The 26,460-nt window shown below is 41.8% G+C and overlaps 2 protein-coding genes across 2 annotated transcripts; both read left to right on the top strand.

The window, feature by feature from the left end:
- The first annotated feature begins 273 nt into the window (after positions 1–273).
- TTPA (tocopherol (alpha) transfer protein) lies at positions 274–20,039 on the top strand. Its single transcript, XM_014939587.1, has 5 exons — positions 274–477; positions 10,159–10,312; positions 11,663–11,856; positions 14,766–14,876; positions 19,571–20,039. The coding sequence occupies exons 1-5, from the start codon at positions 283–285 to the stop codon at positions 19,748–19,750; spliced, it is 834 nt and encodes a 277-aa protein (XP_014795073.1). The 5' UTR covers positions 274–282; the 3' UTR covers positions 19,751–20,039.
- Positions 20,040–23,063: 3,024 nt separating this feature from the next.
- On the top strand, positions 23,064–25,188 carry LOC106886569 (gamma-glutamyl hydrolase-like). The gene is made up of 3 exons (XM_014939607.1): positions 23,064–23,240; positions 23,741–23,855; positions 25,134–25,188. Exons 1-3 carry the CDS (start codon positions 23,117–23,119, stop codon positions 25,186–25,188), a joined length of 294 nt encoding a protein of 97 aa, XP_014795093.1. The 5' UTR covers positions 23,064–23,116.
- Positions 25,189–26,460: the final 1,272 nt, after the last annotated feature.

Here is a 26,460-nt window from a genome sequence, read left to right as displayed (position 1 = left end):
ACGAAAAAAAAACAAAAAAAAAAACCAAGAGATGGGCTTAAAGCGTAAAATTGTAAAAACTGGTGAAACTCATAAAAGTGGAAAAACCCCTAAAAGACCACCGGCCGGCTTGGGCACGCAGCACACCTGCCTCCTCCCCTTCTTCCTCCGGGCCGGGAGGGTGCTGAGGGGTTAAGGCCGGGCGGGGGCGGAGGCAGCCCGGCGGGGCTCGGCCGCGGCTGGGGTTCCAATGGGACCGGCGAGGCGGCGGGGCCGGCGGCTGAGGAGCCGGCCGGTGGCGGGATGTCGCAGGGGCCGGTGGCCGCGGGGCGCCTCAACGACCTGCCCGACCACTCTCCGCGGGTGCGCAGCGCCGTGGCCGAGCTGCGGCAGCGGGCGGAGGCAGAGCCCGGCCAGCGCTGGCCCCAGCCCCTCACAGATTCCTTCCTGGTGAGGTTCCTGCGAGCCCGGGACTTCAACCTGGACCTGGCGTGGAGGGTAAGGAGGGGAAGCGGTGGGGAGGGGGAGGGCAGTGGGGCTGAGGGGGCTGCCGCCATCGGGTGAGGGCGAGGAGAGGACGGAGGACTTCACACAGAGGAGAGGAGTCGGTGTGAGGAGCCCCCGCGGTGGCGGATACCAGCCGGGAACGGCCTGGGGTCCCGTGGGCCCACCGGGCCTCGCACCCCGCCGACCCCGGGGGGCCTTGCCTCAGGCCGGGGGGTCCCACAGGCCCACCGGGTCTTGAACCCCGCTGACCCCAGGGAGGCTCGCCTCAGGCCCCGGGGGGTCCCACAGGCCCACCGGGTCTCCAAAACCGCTGACCCCGTGGGGCCTCGCCTCAGGCCCTGGGGTCCCACAGTTCCACCGGGTCTCAAACCCCGCCGACCCCAGGGAGGCTCGCCTCAGGCCCGGGGGGTCCCACAGGCCCACCGGGTCTTCAACCCCACCGACCCCAGGGGGCCTCGCCTCAGGCCCTGGGGTCCCACAGTTCCACCGGGTCTCAACCCCCGCCGACCCCAGGGGGCCTCGCCTCAGGCCCTGGGGTCCCACAGTTCCACCGGGTCTCAACCCCCGCCGACCCCAGGGGGCCTCGCCTCAGGCCCTGGGGTCCCACAGTTCCACCGGGTCTCAACCCCCGCCGACCCCAGGGGGCCTCGCCTCAGGCCCTGGGGTCCCACAGTTCCACCGGGTCTCAACCCCCGCCGACCCCAGGGGGCCTCGCCTCAGGCCAGGGGGTCCCACAGGCCCACTGGGTCCTCAAACCCGCCGACCCTGTGGAGGCTCGCCTCAGCCCCGGGGGGTCCCACAGGCCCACCGGGTCTTCAACCCCACCGACCCCAGGGGGCCTCGCCTCAGGCCCAGGGGATCCCACAGGCCCAGCCCGGGGGGTGTTGGGGAGGCACAGGGGTCGGTTGGGGAACAGAGGAGCAGGTGGGGTGTTGTCGATGCTCGGGGTCGGCCGAGGCCGAGCGGGGAGTTTCGAGGTGTAACTAATTGCTCATCACACGTAGGGCCCCGCCAAGGCGCAGCCCGGCGGGTGGCTTTGTGCAGCCTCCCCTCAGGTAACGCCAAGGTTATGGTAAGTGCGGTGTGGCCGCGTAAGGCAGAGGTGACGGGTAAGCGTGGTAAGGTCACGACTTCAGTCGGGAAACAATATCCTTTCAAGGAAATCCTTATCGCACTTATCAGGCTCAGATTACTAGTTACTAGCAACGTTAACCGGTTTCACTACAGATTTATAGTGACTCTAACGTAAAGCTATGAGTAAAAACTTCTTTTCGTTTGGAGTCTTGTCATTTACCACACTCCTTTGGGAAGTTTTTGGTACTTTCCTGGCTGTTTGTGTGGCTCTTCGCCATACAGAAAATGGCATGTGTATTTTTAATGCCCAAAGGTACAAATTGTTATTAATTGATTCTTTTTTTACAGAAAGGTTGGCAACCACTAACCCTTCTGAACAGAAAGTATTTCCAGATCTTCCCAGGGCAAAAGCATGTATTCACTTGTGCCAACTGGAAGCTGTGTTTTACTGGAATTTGATGAGGACGCAGCATTGCCCAACAGACCTCACCTTTTAGTTTCTGACTTCTCCACAACTGTAGATTTCCCAAATTTAGTTGCCATAAGAGAAGATTGATTGCATATCGACACACTGCTGGATCAGGGGAGCTAAACGAGAAATTAATTTAAGCCCTTAATCAGAAATAACTTTAAAAACTATATTTTGTGTTTTTAGTTTGGCTTATCATAGCTTTAAACCTTTCCTCCTCAGCAGAACTAGCAAGTCAAGTCAGGTTCCTTTGAATATTTATGGATCTTGCTTTTGCTTGAAGTTTGCAAGATTGTTTATATCAGATGTACACTAGTAACTGTAGGACCATGCCTTTTTTTTTGCTTTTCCAACGAAAGCCATTTTGTTTTTCTATATTCCTTGGTTCCAAAAAGCAGGGCTTAATGAAGACAATATGTGCTCCTAAATATGGACTCCTAATTGCATTGCAATTGCTTATTACTGATAATCCTGTAGACAGGACAGTGGCACTTCAGAATTTGGCCCATGTTTCTGCACTTTCTTGTGATTAATTATGAGATATCTTGTAGGTAAGACTAATCTCCAAGAGTGTAAACTCTAAGCTGGGTTTAGAGATGGAGTCTAAGAAGTTGCAAATTTCCTATATTCTTCTGGAGAATCAGCCCTCTAGGGCTGGGGACCTGTTTTGGAAAAACTGAGTCTTTTTGGAATCTTTTCAGAATTTCTGAGTCTCCACAGGCTGCTAAGTTTTCTAAATTTCTTGATTGGACCCTTCTTTGAACTAAGAGATTTTGCTGTTCAAAAATCACCTGTGTTTAATCTTTCTATCTAGAATTTCAGGTCTGTATAAATGCTGTAGCTACTTGTATTTTCCACATAATCTTCCACATGCCAGCTGACACCGATTTCTAGGTTACTTCTGTCACAGCATGGGAAGAAGAAAAGAAGCATTTTGGGGGAGGGGGGGTGGTGTTTGTGGTTTGTTTGTTTTGGGGTTTTTTTGTTGGTTTTTTGTGGTTTTGTGTTTGTAAAGGAATGTCTGCAATTTTATCTGCAATTGGTTACTGAAGTCCAAGAGAATTAATGTGCAACAATCTGTGGTGGTCATGATCTAACCCAAGCTTGACCTGATGCAGAGGTTATGTTAGTACATCATCCTGGACAGAGTCCTCCTGCCATCAGTCCTGACAGTGGCTGCTCCCTCCCACCCTGGTTTGATGTTGCCTGGCACTTTGGAGTTCAGGCTGATACAGTCCCTCTTTTGCCCACTGGGATGCTGTGTTCTCCTGTATAAGTACTTGTACAGCAGCCTTTAAGGGATAATCAAAGCTTGTGGCTCTGTCAGGGCTTTTAATCAAAGGTCTTCAAGCTCTTGCCAAGCATCTTTCTTAGTATGGGCTCATACTTAGGCTTAAATATGAATCAAGAGTCTGGCGCCTGACCAGGCTGTTTACTGATGTATCCCTGGTTAATATTTGACACAGATTTATCTGATTTCAGTTTATCAACATTTGGAAATGCTTCAGAAGAGGTAGATCGGGTAGATTGTGTCAAGAGATTTCATTTCTGTATTTTTTATGATGACTCATTCCAACAGCAATCTTGTATGTTTTTCCACGGGCAATTCCAGACTTGCTTTCAACTCCTGATCTATTGATACACATCATGCTAGAAGAAAATCTACCCCTGAAACGGGTAGCTGGAAGTGAAGAACTTGGAGAAGAACTAGAACTGTTTGTATTTTTTAAAGCCAGTCATTATTCAGTTAAGTTCAGTTGAAAGTGAAGAACTTGGAGAAGAACTAGAACTGTTTGTATTTTTTAAAGCCAGTCATTATTCAGTTAAGTTCAGTAACAAACTGTTCCCAAGATAGAATAGAATAATTTTTCTGCACTGTGAATCACAGGAAGGATTAAATTTAACCCAAGGCTTTGTCTTAGAAAGTGGCTGGAGATGTTTCCATGAACCTGAACGACTTGAGTACAGGTGAAGTGAGGTAAAAGCAAAGAAGAGGTGAAGTTAAGCAGGTAGCTTTGATGAAAGGATTTCAAATGCATGAATGTTATTGGTAAGAAAGCGTTAAGTCAGTCTATGTGAAATACCGGCAGGTATTTGTCTCTAGGAATGAGCAGAGAGTCCTTTGACACAGATGTAACAGTAACTGTCAAACACCACAACAAACCTTCTATAGGTAAATAAGATTTTTTCTTGTCCTGTGAGACTTCTAGGCAATACCAGAAACCGGCAGGTATTTGTCTCTAGGAATGAGCAGAGAGTCCTTTGACACAGATGTAACAGTAACTGTCAAACACCACAACAAACCTTCTATAGGTAAATAAGATTTTTTTTTGTCCTGTGAGACTTCTAGGCAATACCAGAAATTACCAAAAATTAACGCTCAGAAAGAACAGTGTTATGTTGTTGCAGCCTATTCTGTGCCTTTGTAATGCCTGTGGGAGATACAGGTGGGGATCAGATGTTAATGCTGCAAAAGATTTTAATCTGGATATGAGTTCGTACCTGAGCTGGGCATGTTGTTTGCTCATTAATTTGTACAGATAGATCTCCTACTATATATGCTGTAAACTGAGAAGCAGGGCCATAGGTCGCCATTAACTGTGCTAAAGGGTTCATATATCATATTTTTAAATGTATCAGCTTTGTACATATGTTTGATTTCATTGTTGTGATCCAAAACGCTGTCACTTGGATTCAGTAGTGACATGTGAAATCTGGAGAACTAGCATCTCCTGTCCTCCATAAGTCCTTTCTCCTGGTGCATTTTCTTATGTCCTTGAATTACATCCCACAACTCTTGTATAAGGCTAGTTCTCAGTGACTTGGGGATACTGTCTGTTTGTACTTGAAATAGATCATACTCTGGGGAAAAGAATGAAAATCTTTAAATTCAGTAAAAATGCAACATTGAAATCCTATGCCAAGGGATGTTTTCCTAACATAACACTTAGACTTTTGTAAGGATAGTTTTTATGGTGCTCAAATCTGTCTAAATCCCTAGGACCGTTTTAGGTGTTCTGGTTGATACGAAGGTGTACAGTCAGATTTTGACTTATGGAGGAATCAAGACTTCCTTGTGTGTTGTACTGCAAATAAGTTGCTTGGACTCATGAACTGTTGGAGGTGGAAGAGAGATCATCCAGTCCAACTCCCCTGCCAAAGCAGGGTTGCCCAGAGCACATCACTCAGGACAGCATCCAGGCAGGTCTTGAAGATCTCTGGAGAGGGGGACTCCACACCCTCCCTGGGCAGCCTGTTCCAGGGCTCTGGCACCCTCACTCTAAAGAAGTTTTTTCTCATATTTGAATGGAACTTCCCATGTTCCAGCTTGTGCCCGTTGCCCCTTGTGCTGTCACTGGGAACCACTGGAAAGAGTCCGGCTCCATCCTCCCTCAAACCACCCTTTAGATATTTATAAGAATTAATAAAGTCTCCCCTCAGCCTTCTCTTCTCCAGGCTAAAGAGTCCCAGGTCTCTTAGACTTTCCTCATAAGGGAGATGCTCCAATCCCTCCATCGTCTTTGTTGCCCTACACTGGACTCTCTCCAGCAGTTCCCTGTCCCTCTTGAACTGGGGAGCCCAGAACTGGATGCAGCATTCCAGTTGTGGCCTCACCAGTGCAGAGTAGAGGGGGAGAATGACCTCCCTCGACTTACTGGCCACACTCTTAATAATTATGATGCACAAAAAGATTGTTTTCCGCAGTGTCAAACATACTTCTGAGTCTCAGGCGTTATCTCTGAGGATCTTCACATCATTCAGATATAAATACCAAGTTTAAATCTGTTACTTGGCTGCTTTTCTTCCATCAATACAGAGGGATTCCTCGAAAAGGATGGAAGAGCCTCTCTTACACTCTGTGGCCAGCTGAGGAGACACGAGTCAGTCAGCCAGTCCTCCCTTTGTGCTAAGCCAAATCTCCCAACTTAACCCATCTGCCAGTCTGCTCCCAACTGGCAAAGTGGTAACGCTTGTGGAATTGGGAAAGTTCTTTGTCTCTATAAAAATACTTTTGACCTCCCTCGACTTACTGGCCACACTCTTAATAATTATGATGCACAAAAAGATTGTTTTCCGCAGTGTCAAACATACTTCTGAGTCTCAGGCGTTATCTCTGAGGATCTTCACATCATTCAGATATAAATACCAAGTTTAAATCTGTTACTTGGCTGCTTTTCTTCCATCAATACAGAGGGATTCCTCGAAAAGGATGGAAGAGCCTCTCTTACACTCTGTGGCCGGCTGAGGAGACACAAGTCAGTCAGCCAGTCCTCCCTTTGTGCTAAGCCAAATCTCCCAACTTAACCCATCTGCCAGTCTGCTCCCAACTGGCAAAGTGGTAACGCTTGTGGAATTGGGAAAGTTCTTTGTCTCTATAAAAATACTTTAGATTCTTTGTGTACATCATATGTTTAAATTCTGTGTAGCTATATACACACGTATTAAAAAAAATACAGAAAATACATATGCACAAAGGTGTGTGTATTTGTGTGTATATATACATGTTTATATTCTAAAGTTTGAGCTGTTGGTTTCTCCTCCAAAGATTGCCAACAGAAAACACTTTTTTTTCCCTAAATACTGTGTGCATCTGCTGACACAGTAGAGGCCTAATTCTGTCTAGCATCCTGGTTAATATGAATAAATACTTCTTCATCAAGAAAAAATAATTTACATATACAGATACATTGGTTTCTGTAGCAAGTGCATTGTTTTCTAGTTCTTTTCCAGATACATTGGTTTCTGTAGCAAGTGCATTCTTTTAATTCTAAGCAAGTACTAAGTTCACATTTCTTTGGTTTGTAGCACATGAATCTTGGATTAATCAGTAACTTTATCATCTCTGATGTTCAGAAATCTGGTACTATCCCCAAGAGACCTCAGGACAAAACCTCTTGATTAATGCTTAACTCCAGACACTGGAGTTTTTCATCCAGCTTTCCTCATTTATCAAGTTTTCTTGCATCTATTTTCAGATGCTGAGCGGATGATAAGTAGGTTATTCAGTTTGTAAACACAGATAATTATACATTGAGATGTTTTCCTTGTGTTATAAGTACACAAGCCATTTTTTATACTAACAAATGCTCCTGTTTTTCCTGACATTAGGTTGCTTCATCTTCTAGATCCAGACTGTTATATATATAATGTTTATGTTTTTCCTTGCTGTTTTTACTAAAAAGAATAAGTAAATCACATTTTAAAAATTGCATGTGAATTTCTGTGCTTAAATAATGTTAGACTAGATATTTTCAAAATGAAGTAAAACTCTAAGTATTCACTGCTAGTTTTTGAATCCTGTTATATGTTTAAGGATTATAGAGTATGTCCCCAAACTAGCTGTAGATGCTGTGGGAGATCACCTAATGCTAACCTTTACTTCAGCTCTAAAACATTTCAGGTAATCAATTAAGTCTTCAAAATCTGAACTCTCTTCAGCACTTCATGGTTTTCTGACCAAGGGAAGTATGTTTGGAACTTAGCCATGTTATATGTCTAAAAGATGTACCACTTGGGAAAGTATTTGTGAAAATGAGAAAATAACTGTACTGACAAGATGGGATTATTTAGGGTATTGAATGAATGTATCGGGTTTTTTTCTTATCTTGTTTTTGGCACGCAGCTCTTCAAAGAGATGTTTAAAATATTTATGTAATTGTTGATTAGGTTCATTAAGTTGTGGTACAACAGGTTTTAGAAGAAAAGGGAGAAATGACAAAGCTACAGATGTTTGCATAGTTGTTTTGAGGGTGTTTCTGTATTTAGCTGCTGTTTAAGTGTTTGTATTGGAAAGACCAAGGAAAAGAACGTAGTATGTTGACAGTGGTGTCTGGCTGGCACAAAGAGGCTGGTATTGCTCAAACAGTGCCCTTTGTAGAGAGTCAAGCACTAACAGAGTGAGATAATCAGAGTACCTCATCTTTGCAATTAGAGTGAATTACTGTTCCACAAATTAACTCACTTTCCCTACTCGCTCCCACCCCCAACCTTGTTTGTTTGTTTGTTTTTAAGTTAGCCTAGGCTAGAACTGATTTAATGCAGTCAAAAAGCTTGCAGTAAAATCCTCCTAATGGTTAAATGTTTCTTTCTACGGTGTATGATTTAGAATGAAGCTTTTATCAACTTTCTCATTGCCAAATCAGATAGGATTTCAGTGTGGCAGATGAGCTTTTCCATTTTTGTACCTACAAATACATATTTATAAATGCTATTTCCATGAAGGATATTGATAATTTCTGTTCGGTTTCTCATCTACTTGTAAATAAATTCTTCTGACAAACAGTAATGCCTTATAAATAGTTTCCTCATGACAATTCTTTTGAGAGACTTTCAAAATAATTCAAGACCTTCATCTGAGCAGAAAAGCTTTAAGCTGAAGAAAAAGTATGTAAAACAATACAAGAGACTTGAAATTAGAGGGAATGGTAAGAAAAAAGACTATCTAACATAAGCATGCTGTGAGGTAAAGGATGGTGAATCTTAGGTCTCCCTCAATGAGTCTGTGATGTTTCAAGGGATGAATTCAGTGTCCACTGAGGTTCCTTCTGACCATCCTTTCTGTGAAAATGGTGAAGAAGATTATACTTGCACAGATACCAGAAGTTTGTAATTTATTTACAGTTATGTTTTATTAGTTGGAGCTGACAGTTCCTGCTGTGAAACATGAAATAATAGAGAAATGAATAAAAATAAATTTCTGTTAATACAAATTAACAGAGATAAAAGACTGTTGTTTGATGCTTTCATTGTGGGGAACACACCTAATTTGTGAAACTGTGCTGAGGATCAGGTTGGGTTTTGCTGTTTGTTGAAATATGGTAATGATTTGAAAGGCTGCCTGTGTGTGCTGCCTTTAAGATTTAAGCCTATATTTCAGTTTCTGAAATGAGGTACTGAAAAATTCTGGTTCTCTTAGCTCTTTTGAAGGTTTTGGATTAGAAGTCTAAACTGTAGCTATTAGGAAATGTAAATACACAATCTAAATTACTTGCCATAGCTATCCCTCTACCCTCCAAACTCAGAGCTAGGGAACTTGGCATGGGTGGGTAATGCAGCAGAGGCAGAATTTAGTTGATGAATTTGGAGGAAGGTTTTTAGAAGATGGTTGTGCATAGCTTCCCGCTTACCTATGCAAAATGGTTTAAATAAATTTTAGTGGCAGTCCATAGCAGTTCATTTTCTCCACCACCACTTAATTAATATTAAAGGGGAAACAGTAATTAGACTTGGAAATTAGAACTACTGCATCACCGATTTAATTTCTCGTGATTCATCTCTAAGATGACCTGTCACAGTATCCCCTTGTAATTCCCCGACGTAGATGTTAGCTCAGAAAGGAGTGCCTTTAATTGATCCTTCGTTAGAGTTAGGCCCTCGCCTTTCAACACACAGCCCTTCCTGTGCCTCACATGCACTTGGTGATGGTGCTGCCTTCCAGCCTTAGGGACCAGGGTGGTCTCCTCCCCAGTAATGGACAGGGTCTCTATTTTAGCTAAACAGGTTCTCATGTTTTCCACTCTGGGGGAGGGAAATTGTCTCATGGGTAATGGACCCACTACATTGTTATATTCTGCCATTTCAGAGGGGTAGGAGGTACTTTGAAAACAGGCTTTAGATATGCTGATCACCAAACCTGTTTCAGATACTACACTGAAGTCATTAATGAGCCCATAAAATGGGCACATACTTTGCAGGGGTAGGGCGTGTGCTGGGATGGTGAAGAGAGAATGTTCCTCTTAAGGTTTTGCACATCTAAGTTCAACAAACCCTGAATGAATCTAATGCAGTATCAAACAAAATCTGAGTAAGAAAACTTGCTTTCAGATGTATTTTACATTGGACCCACTGGCTTTTTCTCCATATTCCAATTTTCTTCTCTGACACAAAATGATAACTGCGATCCATTAACACGTTGACAAGATTCTAAATTCATCATAACTCACTTATTTGATCCATTATAGGAACCTTCTACTACTTGGAGGGATTTGATTGAAATACACAATAAACTGACAGCTACTTTAGTGACTTGAACCTCTGACTGTGACCACAGACTGAAAACACATTTTTAACTGTGCTCTTCATATAATACCTGATACCTATCCATCATCCACATTTTTTTTTTTTCCCAGTTATTGAAGAATTACCAGAAGTGGAGAGTTGAATGCCCAGAAATAAGTGCAGATTTACGACCATCTTCTATTCTTGGGCTTTTGCATGCTGGCTATCATGGAGTCCTGAGATCAAGGGACCCACATGGAAGCAAAGTTCTGATATACAGAATTGGTGAGTGACAAAATTGCTTGGACCTGATTTACACCTGGCTCTGGCATTGACAGTTTGGTTGTGTTTTGATTGTTGTTTTGTTGGTTTTGGTTTCTTTTCATTATCACAAGTTGAGCAGCAAATACAAGTATTTTATGGGTGCAACACCAGGAATTGATAAAATTAGATCATATCAGAATGTCTTAACTAGAAATGTTGCATATTTATGTTCCCTGTTAGAAATACCTTTACATTAATACAAAGCTTATTGACCTGTAACTGTTATATATAATTTGACTTACATACTGATATGGCTAAAACTCTACAATCTTATTTTCTTTATAGTGGAATTCTTGTCTGCATCAGAAAAAGTCTTAAGGTTAAAACCCTAAAACCTGCAAGAATATTTGGTTATTTGGGTCGCAAGAATTACTTGTTTCCATGCAAATTTTCAAAGCCATATTCTAAGACTGTGGTACTGGTGCACGTGCAGCACAAAGGGGAGGGAGAGAGAACAGGAAAAAAAAAAAGGTGTACACCTATTCATGTACCAATGTTCAGTTTAGATAAGGGTGAGAAGTCCACGAGGTTTTCACTGTTTAGATGTAGGAAAAAAGCCCTACCTAACAACACCCTGAACATCCTTAGTTTGTTTCATGCACTCCCAAAAGTCTTTTTAGAAGACACAGTTAAATGATCATGTGTTAACATATTTCTTTGTGCTTGTTTTGGACAGAGAAATTATTTTTGACAACTTCTAAAGAATCATTTAAATATCAGCTGGTCTTGTAGAAAATAATGTATCTCTGAAAAGTTGTGTTCTCTGAAGCTTTCATCCAGGGTTAAGGCTCATCCCGTGTCATTCTTTGCTCAGGCCAGAAAAACAAGCAAGATTCACTGAATCTTGACAGAATTACTGCACCGAAGAAAAATTATATGAATTGATTGGATTGCTGATCTTTGGTTTCTGCTAAAATGACTGTTACTGAATTAAGCTGTTCCTGTCAAAACCTTCTACTGGAGTCTATGGCCATAGGTGGAACATACTACATTAGGTAGCGTCTACAGCCATCTACCATTAGGTCGTATCATCCACAAAAAGAGTTCAAAAGATGAGTGTTACTGAATTAAGCTGTTCCTGTCAAAACCGTCTACCATTAGGTCATACCATCCACAAAAAGAGTTCAAAAGATGAGCGACAGAGCAGGCACACAAAATAACTTATTTACTGGCAAGTCTGTTTATTTTGGGACGTTTGATGCTGCTGGTTACTTCTTGTTCCTGAGAAGCACATTAGAAGCAGTAACAAGCAGAATTACAGGTATATGTGGTATTCTCGTGGTAATGCAGTGCAATCTATTTACTCCTCAGGACAATGGGATCCCAAGTTATTTACTGCATACGAGGTGTTCCGTGTAAGTCTTATCACATCTGAACTCATTGTAAAGGAGATTGAGACTCAGTGCAATGGAGTCAAGGCTATCTTTGATCTTCAAGGGTGGCGATTTGCTCATGCATTTCAAATCAGTCCAGCTGTGGCCAAGAAAATTGCAGCTGTGCTCACAGTGAGTATAACATTCTGCTTTATGCTTTTTCATTGCTGGAACTCCCTATTTTTCATCTGTTCTAAGCTATGGTAAATTTTCCTTCCTTAGTCCTTCTTAGAGTCTATGTGACTTGAAAGAAAAAGTTTTAAACCCATTAAAAGACAGATTGTTCAGGCATAGATTGTGCTTGGTTTGACTTAAAGTATGTTCTTGTGTAGCAATAAATGTCCTTGAACCTCCGATGTTTTATAAGACTCCACAGACCTATTACAACACAAGAATTTAATGAATGTAAGAGCAGATGAAGCCCAGTTTTGTAAGGTTTTCTGTGTTCATTATCCCATTTCATAGAATCATGGAATAGTTAGAGTTGGAAGGGACCTTAAAGATCATCAAGTTCCAACCCCCTGCCGTGGGCAGGGACACCTCCCACCAGACCAGGTTGCTCCAAGTCCCATCCAGCCTGGCCTTGAACCCCTCCAGGGATGGGGCAGCCACAGCTTCTCTGGGCAACCTCTTCCAGTGCCTTGCCACCCTTGCAGGAAAGAATTTCTCCCTGATATCTAATCTAAATCTACCTTATTGCAGTTTTATTTTTAATCTTTCAATTTTTTGTGTGTTAACTCGACATTCAAAGCTTTTTTTTCCCTGAGACTCAGAGAAGATGAGGAATGGCATGTGTTAAGAGTAGTTAAGAGCAAGACAGTACTAACCTGTTACCAGTATGGATGATGCTACATAACCATCCAGCTGCTACCCATACAATGTATAATGTTTATGTTTTGCTTACTTTTTGCCCTCCAACATGAGCATTATTTTGTGCCACTCACTGCTTCCTCACCTCCTGTTTTTCACAAACCTTCTAGGGACTTTACTGTCTTTAAGACTTGTTCTTTTCTGTCAAATTCATTTGAACTTTGCCAATGGATTTGGGGAGGAGAGAGGGAAGAGGGGGTAGGGAACAAAAGAAAAAGGTAGGGGACAGAGAATTGACAGGCAAGCTACAGTGTGTCCTATAATCACATTTTCCTTCAGAAGTTAGGTTGAAAATCAGTAGTGATAAAACTGTTATGATGTGGAAATGAGCCAGGGAGATAATCTCTTGCTCTGATTTGCTAAGGTTCATATCTGAGGTTCAGTCAAAGCTTAGTCATTGAACTAATATCACCAGAACTTCAGCTGCTCTTCCTTTTTGTAAAGTTGTAAAACTTCAGTGAAACCACCAGCTATTCCCAACTTTTCACATCTAGAATAAGAACTACTGATGTTTGTATGATCCTGGGCCAGATCTCACGAGAACAGGACATGTGAGAGTGTTTCAGTCGATTTCTGAGGCAGTAAACCAGTTGCTAGTAACCATGTGAGAGTGTTTCAGTCGATTTCTGAGGTAGTAAACGGGTTGCTAGTAAATTTTTTAGACCTTGAAATAGAACAGAAAGAGACAGAATAGGATTTACAATTACACCTAAAGGCTTCAGTCCATTATCTTGAACCAGGAAATTATTTTAATGTGATGTTTCCATCTTGTCCTGTTTAAGCATTGTTGCATGTTTTTCAAGCTTCTAAATGTTTATTATAGCTATTGAAAAAAGGCAGAAAAGAATTTTATGTTGCCAGTATTGGGTTTTTTTTCTGAGAAGTAAGTTTAGCTCTTTTCTATTTTGCAGATTCCTTTCATCACTTTAATTGAGTTCATATATTTCACCCAGAGATTGTCTTAGTGTTGTTCAATATGCTTATAAGTAAAAATTAAGGAAACCTTAGTTTCAACCCTATGCTTTTCTTAAGAAATGTGTCTTGCAAATTACTATCCTTTATGAAGAAATAGGAGTTAATAGAAAGGAAGTGTGTACTAAGGCATAGTAACATTAGTAAGTGACATCATCTTAAATAAATCTGTTACCCCAGGCAAAACTAAGCTGTTTTTTGAAAAACATGATAACAACCTTTAAGTATATGATAACACATAATAACATGCAATCAACCTATTATCAAATAGTTTAAAGGTCTTTATCATTAAAATCTAAAACAAGTTGCACTTCAGAAATGTGTGGTGTTTGGGTTTTGTTGTTTTTTTTTTTTTTAATCCATGGAAGAGTGCCTGAAATAATGAGAGAAGAGCTGCTTTATAGTGGGGAGAGCTGTGAGAAGTACCATTTTTATATGCAGAAAACCTCTGGCTGCAGAGGTAGTATCAGAATGGAAGCTCTACTTTTCCCATTGCATAATGCTGTCTTTGAGCACTGCCATATTTTCTTTGAACTTGCAAAGGTCTGGGACTTCTAAATGAATCTTGAATGCAAATAGATGTATTTTATATTATAAAGGCTGTATAGCAGATATAATTTTTAATTTTCATTACAACAATAATCTTGTAAAGCTGAACTTCTGGCTTGGGCAAATTCCCAGTAATTTCAAGGCTCTATAAGGTCTCTAAATTATATTTATAATTTATTTAACTTAAAGTTAGTAGCTTCAATGATTTATATTTATCTATATTTATATATAATCCTTCAGGCTGTGAATTGCCAATGAAAGCACGTGGCTAGAGAGCTTTTTGGTAAATTAACAGCAGAATCTCTGCTGTGAAGAATTGTACCTCTGAGGAAAGGCTGAGCACGAGCTTTGTGTACATAACTTATGTGTAATTTGGTGGGTTGGTTTTTTTTAATAGCCTATCCTCATACTGGTTTTTGGGGGCTCTTGGGGGGAGTTTTTCCTTTGAATAGGAGGAGCAAGATGTGATTTTTCTAAGTGTTGTTGGGTCAGTGTAAACTAAGAACACTCCAAAGTGCAGCTGTTAGCAAGGTCAGGAGGAATACCCTAACCTATGGACTAGATAGTTTTTCACAGATTTGTCCTTAACAATAGAATCTTTTCAATAATATTTTCTTTCTCTTATGCTGTTTTTCCTGTTATGTTCACAGGATTCCTTTCCACTAAAAGTTCGAGGTATCCACTTGATTAATGAGCCTTTATTCTTCCACCCGGTCTTCGCTCTAATTAAGCCTTTTCTCACTGAAAAAATAAAAGAACGGGTGAGTGCACACAAATATTTCTTTCTGCCACAAACCTCCTACATGACAATCTGCAGCACTTCCCTTAGGATCTGCTACTCTTGAGCACTGAAGAGCATAAATCATTTTTGTGTGTTAGTGCCACACAGGCCTCTGGAATCTAATTGGAAAGCATTTGCAGTTATCAATAACGTGAGAGTTGCAACTGATTGCTGTTAGCACCACTCCAAAGATAAAAACCACTGTGACACGGGGAGGTTAAATGATTTGCTTGAGGTCACACAGCAATTCTTCTGCAGGACTAGGAAGAAATAGGTCCCCCATTTCCCAATGCTCTGCCTATTAATGACAGTGAGAAATTGTCACTGAACGGGGGATGTTACGCTCCAAGTTGTGCAGAATTAATAGACGACAACTTTTTAGTTCTGAAAGACCCGCGGAGGCATTTACGCATCAAAAATAGGTCAGGCTTAAGTTGAGAATTTCTTTCCAAATAGACTCTTGGGTTTTTTTTTAAATTGTTTTGCAGTTTTAAATCTCAAAACCCTGTTGTGTTTGGATGCAAAAACACGCCAAGAATTCTGGGTTTTGTAGCATAGGATGAGTATTGGAGGTTTCAGCTGGTAGAGAAGGAAATACTGTGAAGTGTTAACAGCAGGACTAAGGTACAAAACAAGCAGCTCTGCCTACTCTTATTCCCACTTTAAGCCTCCTTGTCTCAGCACATGGATCTTGTACATTTTCATTAGCTGCTGCTCTGAAGGACAGTAGATCCAAATTTTCCTGGTCACTGTTAGCTGTTGTTTGCCAGTCCCCTTTTCCTTGCACGTGTGTTTTGATATTGGAGAGAGGCAGGATTGTTTCTGCCAGCCTTGTGCAGTCAGTCCCTCGCTCTGAAAAGATGATTAAAAAAGTATGTTCAGGCAGCCTGACGCTGTGGCCCTTCTTCTCCCCACATTTAATACCTGTGAAACAATCCCCTGTCACGCCTTTAAGTATATGATAACACATAATAACATGCAATCAACCTATTATCAAATAGTTTAAAGGTCTTTATCATTAAAATCTAAAACAAGTTGCACTTCAGAAATGTGTGGTGTTTGGGTTTTGTTGTGGGTTTTTTTTGTTTTTTTTTTTAATCCACGGAAGAGTGCCTGAAATAATGTGAGAAGAGCTGCTGTATAGTGGGGAGAGCTGTGAGAAATACCATTTTTATAAGCAGAAAACCTCTGGCTGCAGAGGTAGTATCAGTTGGGATGTGAATGGAAGCTCTCCTTTTCCCATTGCATAATGCTGTCTTTGAGCACTGCCATATTTTCTTTGAACTTGCAAAGGTCTGGGACTTCTAAATGAATCTTGAATGCAAATAGATGTATTTTATATTATAAAGGCTGTATAGCAGATATAATTTTTAATTTTCATTACAACAATAATCTTGTAAAGCTGAACTTCTGGCTTGGGCAAATTCCCAGTAATTTCAAGGCTCTATAAGGTCTCTAAATTATATTTATAATTTATTTAACTTAAAGTTAGTAGCTTCAATGATTTATATTTATCTATATTTATATATAATCCTTCAGGCTGTGAATTGCCAATGAAAGCACGTGGCTAGAGAGCTTTTTGGTAAATTAACAGCAGAATCTCTGCTGTGAAGAATTGTACCTCTGAGGAAAGGCTGAGCACGAGCTTTGTGTACATAACTTATGTGTAATTTGGTGGGTTGGTTTTTTTTAATAGCCTATCCTCATACTGGTTTTTGGGGGCTCTTGGGGGGAGTTTTTCCTTTGAATAGGAGGAGCAAGATGTGATTTTTCTAAGTGTTGTTGGGTCAGTGTAAACTAAGAACACTCCAAAGTGCAGCTGTTAGCAAGGTCAGGAGGAATACCCTAACCTATGGACTAGATAGTTTTTCACAGATTTGTCCTTAACAATAGAATCTTTTCAATAATATTTTCTTTCTCTTATGCTGTTTTTCCTGTTATGTTCACAGGATTCCTTTCCACTAAAAGTTCGAGGTATCCACTTGATTAATGAGCCTTTATTCTTCCACCCGGTCTTCGCTCTAATTAAGCCTTTTCTCACTGAAAAAATAAAAGAACGGGTGAGTGCACACAAATATTTCTTTCTGCCACAAACCTCCTACATGACAATCTGCAGCACTTCCCTTAGGATCTGCTACTCTTGAGCACTGAAGAGCATAAATCATTTTTGTGTGTTAGTGCCACACAGGCCTCTGGAATCTAATTGGAAAGCATTTGCAGTTATCAATAACGTGAGAGTTGCAACTGATTGCTGTTAGCACCACTCCAAAGATAAAAACCACTGTGACACGGGGAGGTTAAATGATTTGCTTGAGGTCACACAGCAATTCTTCTGCAGGACTAGGAAGAAATAGGTCCCCCATTTCCCAATGCTCTGCCTATTAATGACAGTGAGAAATTGTCACTGAACGGGGGATGTTACGCTCCAAGTTGTGCAGAATTAATAGACGACAACTTTTTAGTTCTGAAAGACCCGCGGAGGCATTTACGCATCAAAAATAGGTCAGGCTTAAGTTGAGAATTTCTTTCCAAATAGACTCTTGGGTTTTTTTTTAAATTGTTTTGCAGTTTTAAATCTCAAAACCCTGTTGTGTTTGGATGCAAAAACACGCCAAGAATTCTGGGTTTTGTAGCATAGGATGAGTATTGGAGGTTTCAGCTGGTAGAGAAGGAAATACTGTGAAGTGTTAACAGCAGGACTAAGGTACAAAACAAGCAGCTCTGCCTACTCTTATTCCCACTTTAAGCCTCCTTGTCTCAGCACATGGATCTTGTACATTTTCATTAGCTGCTGCTCTGAAGGACAGTAGATCCAAATTTTCCTGGTCACTGTTAGCTGTTGTTTGCCAGTCCCCTTTTCCTTGCACGTGTGTTTTGATATTGGAGAGAGGCAGGATTGTTTCTGCCAGCCTTGTGCAGTCAGTCCCTCGCTCTGAAAAGATGATTAAAAAAGTATGTTCAGGCAGCCTGACGCTGTGGCCCTTCTTCTCCCCACATTTAATACCTGTGAAACAATCCCCTGTCACCTGGTCCAGCTCAGAATATCTCAGACTAGAACTCAAAAAGCAGAAAAGAGGGTGGATGGACAGTAAAGGTCTAAAAGGAAACAAACCACATGTTGCAATTCGTGGAGTGAAACAAGCAGATTGGCTTGTCTCCTGGCTTAGAGTTTCAGGTATGATCTGAAAAAAATCCCAAACTCAAAGGGCCAGTTCCCTATACTTTCATAGGAATAATTACTATTCACTCATTATCTTACTTCCTGATGAGGAAGTGTTGGGTAAAAGGCAGCCAATTATCTTTTGAATGCATATACTTGTACTCTTGTGTAATAAAAGCTGCAGAAAATTCCTGTCAAGTGTTAATAAGAGGCCTAAAGAAGTTTCTGACATGAAGTAATGAACAAGGCTCCAAAACAGCTACAATAAAGCAAGAAGAGAAGAACCAAACCTGCAGCGTTACAAGGGTTAAAGTAGAGGTGTAGTCCAGGATCTAATTTCAATTGGAACTGAAACATAAGAACTGAGATGTAGATTCTTCTGAATATCCTCCTTGGCACCTGTCTGAACATACACACGTACTACATAATGTTGTTTTTAAAAACATGTGGCAGGACCGGATAGCAATGGCCAGGAGCCAAACACTGGCCTTTTCTTGGAAATGACTGAAAAGCAAGCACACAGTTATCTGTCACAACAAGACCAAACCCCAGCCTTCCCTACCCCCTAAAGCTCGCTTTAGCTGTAGGAATGTGGTGTGTACCCTCATGGGTGTCACTAAACCAGTCTGGAACAAGCGTGGAGTCAGTTTTGGCTCCTGTGCTTGCAGCTGCATGAAGTGCAGTTCCCTGGTTGTAGTCCGTGGTCATCACAGAATCACAGAATCTTCTAGGTTGGAAGGGACCTTAAAGATCATCTTGTCCAACTGTCAACCTAACTGACAAAAATAGACTCCCACACGACAAACAAGGAGCATCATCACTAAACCATACCTCCCAGCACTACATCAACCTGTCTTTTGAACACCTCCAGGGATGGTGCCTCAACCACCTCCCTGGGCAGCCCATTCCAATGGCTGAGAACCCTTTCAGTGAAAAAATTTTTCCTAATATCCAGCCTGACCCTCCCCTGGTGCAACTTGAGGCCATTTCCTCTTGTCCTGTCGCCTGTGACTTGAGAAAAGAGACCGGCCCCCACCTCTCTACACCCTCCTTTCAGGGAGTTGTAGAGAGCAATAAGGTCTCCCCTCAGCCTCCTCTTCTCCAGGCTGAATACCCCCAGTTCCCTCAGCCTCTCCTCATAAGACTTATTCTCCAGACCCCTCACCATCTTTGTCGCCCTTCTCTGGACCCGCTCCAGCACCTCAATGTCTTTTTTATGGTAGGGGGCCCAAAACTGGACACAGTACTGAAGGTGAGTGGTGCTACTTTCTTCATTGAAGGAGCTTGTTATGAACTTGCTTAGTCGAACCGAGCTGGTGGCTTCGGCTGGTGGCTTCAGCTCTTGCCCGGAGTTTCTTTGCTGCCTCAATAGTCTTGCTTTCATACCCAACTAAACGCTTTTCATGGGTTTTTTTAGGTGTTTATGCACGGCTTCAGCTCTTGCCCGGAGTTTCTTTGCTACCTCAATAGTCTCGCTTTCATACCCAACTAAACACTTTTCATGTTTTTTTTAGGTGTTTATGCATGGAAATAACTACATGCAGAGTCTGACCGAACACTTCCCGGTCAGCATTCTCCCACAGGAATACGGGGGGGAGGAAGCCTCCATGGAAGAGCTGGCCAAGGAATGGACTGACTTTATAATGGCATCTGCAGATTATCTTCAGAGCATTTCGCTGGTTGCCCAGGAATAATCTCACTGGAGTATTAGATCAATTCCTGCACACTGGAAATGGAAATAAGTTTAAGATGAAATCTTTCATTTAAACTTCAAATGGTTGTAAATGAAACCCGTTATGTCTTCGCAGGGCGCTGGGTACTATATTGACCGCACTTTTATACTAACTGGAGTTTATTAGTACCTATGTCTGATGAGATTAATGAATTCTACGCCTTTGCAATACTGTTTGTAATGGATTAACTTCTATGCAAAAAAGCTGAATAGTGAATTGGATATTCAGATGTCGATATTGCTCCGCTTAAGCCTTCATTCTATGCAAAAAAGCTGAATAGTGAATTGGGTATCAGAGGGCGATACTGCTCCGCTTAAGCCTTCGGAGACAACTCATCCGTAATAATGCAACCCAGAACCTTGTCCTTAGCTCTCGTATCCTGGCTTGTCAGGATGATAGGGTACAAAAGCCAACAGGACGTGAATGGGGTAGACTGGTTCGTTGGGGAAGTGTGACTACAGGGCTAATCTACAGAGTGAAAAGAGGCTGCTTTTTGGATCGATTCACAGGGAAGAGGGCTGTTTTGTTAGTTTGTGTCAAATGGAAAATTAGTCAGCAATAATGAGACATTCGTGTTAATCTTTGCTGCTTGTGCAGCTTCCCTTCTTGTGCTAATTGACACAGTAATTGTCTAATTTTATAGAGGGAGATAGGGAAAACATGTACCTGTTCTTCAAAGATTCAAAGTATGAATCAGGAGGAGGAACTGGTAAAACAGTCAAAACAACCTTGAAAATTCTGATTTTCTTTCATCAGAGATACTGTCTATGCACAAGCTATAAGCAGCCCAGATTATCATCACCTTTAATTCCAACTGTAGAGCACTACAGAGGTCAAGAGCTGTTCGCTATTTACAGTATCTATCTGTTCTAGAGGGTGAAGTATGTTATCCTTGGTGGATCTGAACTCGAGAAGTATTTGTTGCGTGGTTTAAGGCTGCTTGTGGGTCACTTTGGACCTCAGTGTAGGAAATGCTGGGTATCTTCATTTTATTTTCAGAAAAGTTAATGGGCAACTCTCCAGTTGATTTCTTCCAGTGCCCAACAGAGGATATAATTTTAAATTTCCATTGAGCCGCCTTCTTTATTTCTGTAGGAATAATGAAAAAACCCTAACCCTGTACTTAATCAGAACAGATTTTTATGTTTTTTAAGGCACATGATTCAGGTATGAACAGTGCATGTGTGTAAAAGCTATCACTCACGGTGCATAGCACTATCATCCTGCAGTCCCCACTATTTAATAATCTAAAACATTATTTTACTTTTCACTCAGCTTTTTGTTCAAATCTCTGTTAGTTACACCAACTGCTAGGGTTCATCTACCCAGTTTTTAACTCTCTTCTATAATAAGCCAGGGGGTCTTTGCAGAAACATTACAGATTTAAGCATTCCATGTGAATCTTCATATAAATGAACCCGTAACAAATATTTTGTTTCTTAGGTAGCTAGAAATGCTAACTTCAGAATCTTTAGGACATTGGGATGTTACATTAATTTATGCTTAGGGGGAAGAAATGAGACTATCCTGTTAAATCAGAAATGCCTTCTTTTAGATTATCATTAATACTGCATTAATGCAAAAGCCACTGGAAGGTCTTCCTTATTAGCAAGAGGAACATCTATGACAGGTCCACAGAGTACTTGTTGGCTGTAGTTCTTCTGCCGTGGTAAGGCCAATGCCAGGTACAAAATTCTTTCAAAACCGACAAGGGCTTTTTAAAAATATTTTTTTGTTGTTCTGATTCCCTCATTTCCTCAAGTTGCATTTTTCATTCTTCTCTTTCAGGGTATCTTTGATATTGAGCCTAAATTGAAAGAATCATTTTCCAGATACATTTTCACATATTCATATATTTCACGCATCTTTCTTTTTCTCAGATTGAATTATTTTGTGATATGAAAGCTCCTTAAATAGAGGAGTTCAGTGAAGTGCTAATTCTTCTTTATAAGAAAATAAGCTAAGTAGTCAGGCATCTGGCAATTCTTCGAGTGTGTAATTCAACTTCCAAATCATTTACGAACTGGAGAATTAGAGCTATTGTCTTCATTTTACGCCTCTTCAATTTTAATCCTCAAATGTGAACTGCGTAAAGGAATAAACTGTGTTTCAATGAACAGGAAAATTCAAACTTTTCCTACGAAAGCGATCTCTAATCATTGTTGTTTTATGTATCAGGGACTTCATTTGATTGCAGATCTATAAGCACATGGATGAAATTTAGCTGCTTTTAAAAAAAAAGACCTTTATTTTGACTACACCAGCTCTATGAATATAAAGTCTTAAATGTCTTCAGAAGTATCTGGAGTCTGTTATTAAATGGTAAGGTGTTTGCATAAGACAACAGAGCACTAAGTGGAGTTATTTTTTCATGAACTGGTGATTATGTTTTTTAATGTTTACATGTTACAGAGAGGGCGGGAACTCTATGCAAGGGACAATTGCTGCTGCTAATGATAAGGACACGAGTTAACGATGACAATTTCATAATGAATTGCACAAGTATTGTTACGAATGGTGGTAGTACAGCGCCTGTGAGGGCCAGAGTCAATAAAACAACAAAAAAGTAAAAACCTTTAAAGTGCATTATTCTTTTAAGAGTATCAGGAGTGCCTCTAAAAAAACAAAAGCAAGTTGCAAATGTAATTTACTACTGGCAGTAAATGGTAAGGTGTTTGCATAAGACAACAGAGCACTAAGTGGAGTTATTTTTTCATGAACTGGTGATTATGTTTTTTAATGTTTACATGTTATAGAGAGGGCGGGAACTCTATGCAAGGGACAATTGCTGCTGCTAATGATAAGGACACGAGTTAACGATGACAATTTCATAATGAATTGCACAAGTATTGTTACGAATGGTGGTAGTACAGCGCCTGTGAGGGCCAGAGTCAATAAAACAACAAAAAAGTAAAAACCTTTAAAGTGCATTATTCTTTTAAGAGTATCAGGAGTGCCTCTAAAAAAACAAAAGCAAGTTGCAAATGTAATTTACTACTGGCAGTAAGCACAATGTAATGCACAATGTGTTGTTGTAGTAAGCACAATGTAATGCACAATGTGTTGTGTTTTATTTTTTAATTTTGTACGTATTAACATCATTATATTAATAAAACCTTGGAGCTGAACCAGCCTCGTCTGTCAGTCTCTCTGCTGGGGGGGGGTGTTCAGGAGGGCCCTCAGGCGGAAGGCCGCCATTTTTTCCACACAGGCCGTAGCGCGCCGGAACTACATTTCCCAGCATGCCCCGCGGCACCGGGCGGGCCTTACCGGGGCTGGCGGGCCGCTCGCTGACGGGAGCGGTCCGTGCTGACGGGAGACGTGGCCATGGGGCGCCTCGTAGGGCTTTCTCTCTTCGCAGCCGCTGCCGTCCTCCTTCTCCTGCTCCGCGGCGCCGTCGCAGCCTCCCTGCGGAGCGGCTCGGCGGAGCGTAACGACAGACCCATTATCGGTAAGGGGAGGTGGGGAGGGCCCGGAGGGTGGCGGTCCCTCAGCTGCCGGTGGCCCCTCAGCTGCCGGTGGCCGCTGCCCGGGGGTTACCGGCCGGCCCAGGGCGGCCTCGCACTTCGCCTTCGCTGTCCTGAGGGAGGGAACGGCTCCGACCTGAATCCCTGCCGGCTTCTGTGTGGAATCAAAGGGCGCCTGCAGCCTAGGGTGGGTTAAAGCTTTTATAAACCGTGTTACGTTATATTTTCTTAAGAGAAGCCGTGCTCCTGAATAGTTAAAGCAGGGAAAACCGAGTCAGCACGGTTGATGGTGTGTGTGTATTCGCTACCTTGTCACCAGGCATCGGAATCGGTGCCCCCCGTTGTCTCGATTGTTTGTAATTCTGTCAGGCTTTAAATATAACGCTGTAATCCGCCACATAGGAAACGGGAGTTTAGTTTTCCTTTGGGTGCTTAGCGTTTGCTCTTTGTGTAGTGCTAACTTTCTTTATTTTGGACCTGCCAGGGGTATTGTCACAGGAATGGCGCTTCGAAAAGTTCTACAAATTTGGAAGTTCTTATATTGCAGCTTCGTACGTGAAGTTTTTGGAATCCGCCGGTGCCCGAGTTGTGCCAATAAGGTAGATTTTTTTAATATCCTTACAAGTGGGTAATAATGGTTTGATATAAGGGTATCGTCTTAGAGGCACAGCAAGCAGTTGTGCTGCTTTTCTGTGTGTTTAGAGCTCCTCAAAGACAGTTTGAAGATTCCACAATTTGCAAGCTGTTTTAGAAATCGGAATAAAAGCAGACCGGAACATGAAATTTTTATTATTTCTTCTTATAACCTTCAAATATTCAAAAATACCCTTTTTTTTTAAGCCTGTAAAATTACGTTCCATAATTTGCATCTGTGGTTTTTGAAATTAGCTATATTCAATCTAATTAATAGTGCCCCCAAACACACATAGTTATATATATACACATATTGTCTTCTATCACATTCTGTAGTCTCAGAATTCATTTAATGGAGGAAAGCCATCATTAGTTCTTGAAGAAATCAAAATCCAGTTCTGCTCAAACTATGGGTCACTAACTCCATGTGGTGGTGTATTTTGGTCGTTGGGTAAAAAGTATCAAGAGTGAGGAACGCAACTGACAGTGCTTCACAGCCAACAGTTGTTTATAAAATAGGAAATGTGCTGAAGTCAGATGTTAAAATTATAATTGTCAGAAGTTAAAAATGATGCTAATCGCAACAGGATGTATCTACACAGTCCAGTAAGGACACCAGGTAAGTGCCTGAATCAGAAGCCAATGTTCCTCACGTAGCTGGTGGAGCTTTCAGAATGGTTGCTGACCAGAAGCTTCGTAGATGAACGAAGGCTTCTAATTCGGGCAACTAAGTTAAATGCAGCAAAGCTGGATGCTTTGAACACAAAAAGTGTATCTGTTCTGTGTGAGTGTGGCCATCGTGCTGGTTTGCTGATGTTTTGCTGGTGCTGAGGTCTTTTTCATCTTTCCACCTCTCGAGTATATCTTTTCTGGAGGATGGGTGTGACCTGCTGTATGCAGCTCTGCCCTTCTTGGAGTCAACTGGAAACCGGAGTTGCCGGTCCACAGGAAATATTAACCACTCTACTCATGTAAATGTTAAATTTAGTGAGTGTCTGCAGAGGGGTCTGAGGGTACCTAATCCTGAACTGCTCCAGATAGGCTTCTACTTGTGGTCTTGTGGATTCTCAGTCTCTACTAGAGCTGTTTCGAGTGCAATGTTTCATTTGATTTGGGACTATTTTACTCTTTTTAAAGCATGCTTTCTACACATTTTCTGTGTTTCCGTTCAATAAGGATGACATTTTGGTGGTTAAATATGTATATTTCATCGGTGTTCTTTAACTATTTTCTTGGTGTTTCAGATTAAATCTTACAGATGAAGTGTATGATAAAATATTCCACTCTATTAATGGGTAAGTTTTCAGCACTGATTTTTCTGTTGAAAGATGTGATAGTTCTGGTTTTGAGCTCTGTCGTACTATCGAGTACACTGTCTTTCTGCTCTCCTGGGAGGTTGTGCCGAGCACTGCAGACATGTAAATAGGCTCTAAGACAGAGAGCACTGTTTCATTTGATGTGTCTGCTGCCTTTTCTTTCTGGAGGAGCACGTGTCAGATAATCCACAGCAGTGCCAGGGCTCCTCTTGGCATTCTCCTGTGCTTGTCTTCAGGCACACAGAAGCGGCGTTACAGCGGTTAGCAGCTTTAGAAATGAAATACCCTGCTTCCTCTTGCTTAAATGTTTCCTCTTCCTCATTTGAGTGATCACCTTAATTTCGGTATTTAATAGGACTTGCTGTGAGTTTCATCACTATTCCTACCCTTTCTTCCCTGTTCCAGCCTTCTCCGTTTCTCCTCTGTCATAGAAGTTTCTGATTTCCCATCTCTTCTACCCTTCAAGCTCCAACAGGGTAGGTTTAGATTGAACATTGGGAAAGAATTTTTCACTGAAACAGTGGTCGGGCATTGGAACAGGCTGCCCAGGGAGGTGGTGGAGTCACCATCCCTGGCTGTGTTTAAGGGCCATTTAGATGCAGTGCTAAGGGACATGGTGTAGGGGAGGACTTTGTAGAGTAGGGTAGATGGTTGGACTCGATGATCCCAAGGGTCTCTTCCAACCTAGACGATTCTATGATTCTATGAAATGATTCTTTTCTCTTTCCGTGCTTTCTCTCTTGCTACTTGAATGGCCCGTCTGGCTTGTTGGGATTCTGTGGCTTAGGCCTTTCTAACTTTTCAGCTGACCTGTGGCAACTGTCCACCCACGCGTTCTTCCTGCATTTTAAATGTGGGATAGTGTGATCTAATTTGAGGCATTTTAATTGTGGACTAAGGCAAGTCGAAACCTTTTATGTTTGCCTTGTGCTACGGCGCGCTCTAGAAGAGTTAAATCAGCTGATTTAACTATCAAGCTTCACAGGCTTGATGGTGTGTGAGCCACAGCATGTGATTGCGCTACTTGTAGTCACAAGATGAGCATCTTAAACCATGAATATTTTTTTTAAGCTTATGCATGTACTAGAATGCTAATCAACAGGTGTAGAGCTTGCAGATTTAGACCTGTGGGTGTCTGGGGAGAGCATTGACCTCTTCGGCACGCCCTGTTCTCTTAAGACATCGGTCTCTACAGTCTTGTGGTAACCAGCAAGGATAAGATGGTGACACTTTGTGGCTTCTCATGTTGGAGGCA

This window comes from Calidris pugnax, unplaced genomic scaffold (assembly GCF_001431845.1).
Source record: "Calidris pugnax isolate Ruff unplaced genomic scaffold, ASM143184v1 scaffold5, whole genome shotgun sequence".
In the NCBI taxonomy this organism is placed as follows: domain Eukaryota; kingdom Metazoa; phylum Chordata; class Aves; order Charadriiformes; family Scolopacidae; genus Calidris; species Calidris pugnax.
The sequence above is the reverse complement of the archived record's forward strand: the minus strand, read 5'-3'. Positions and strand labels throughout refer to the sequence as shown.

What these genes read in the sequence shown, in the direction of transcription:
- LOC106886569 (XM_014939607.1), top strand. Translation starts at nt 23,117, where the DNA reads ATGGGGCGCCTCGTAGGGCTTTCTCTCTTCGCAGCCGCTGCCGTCCTC. An exon ending in TAACGACAGACCCATTATCG is followed by an intron (nt 23,241 to 23,740) that starts GTAAGGGGAGGT and finishes TGGACCTGCCAG; the next exon opens with GGGTATTGTCACAGGAATGG. An exon ending in GCCCGAGTTGTGCCAATAAG is followed by an intron (nt 23,856 to 25,133) that starts GTAGATTTTTTT and finishes TTGGTGTTTCAG; the next exon opens with ATTAAATCTTACAGATGAAG.
- TTPA (XM_014939587.1), top strand. Translation starts at nt 283, where the DNA reads ATGTCGCAGGGGCCGGTGGCCGCGGGGCGCCTCAACGACCTGCCCGAC. An exon ending in AAATTGCAGCTGTGCTCACA is followed by an intron (nt 11,857 to 14,765) that starts GTGAGTATAACA and finishes TTATGTTCACAG; the next exon opens with GATTCCTTTCCACTAAAAGT. An exon ending in CTGAAAAAATAAAAGAACGG is followed by an intron (nt 14,877 to 19,570) that starts GTGAGTGCACAC and finishes TGTTTTTTTTAG; the next exon opens with GTGTTTATGCATGGAAATAA.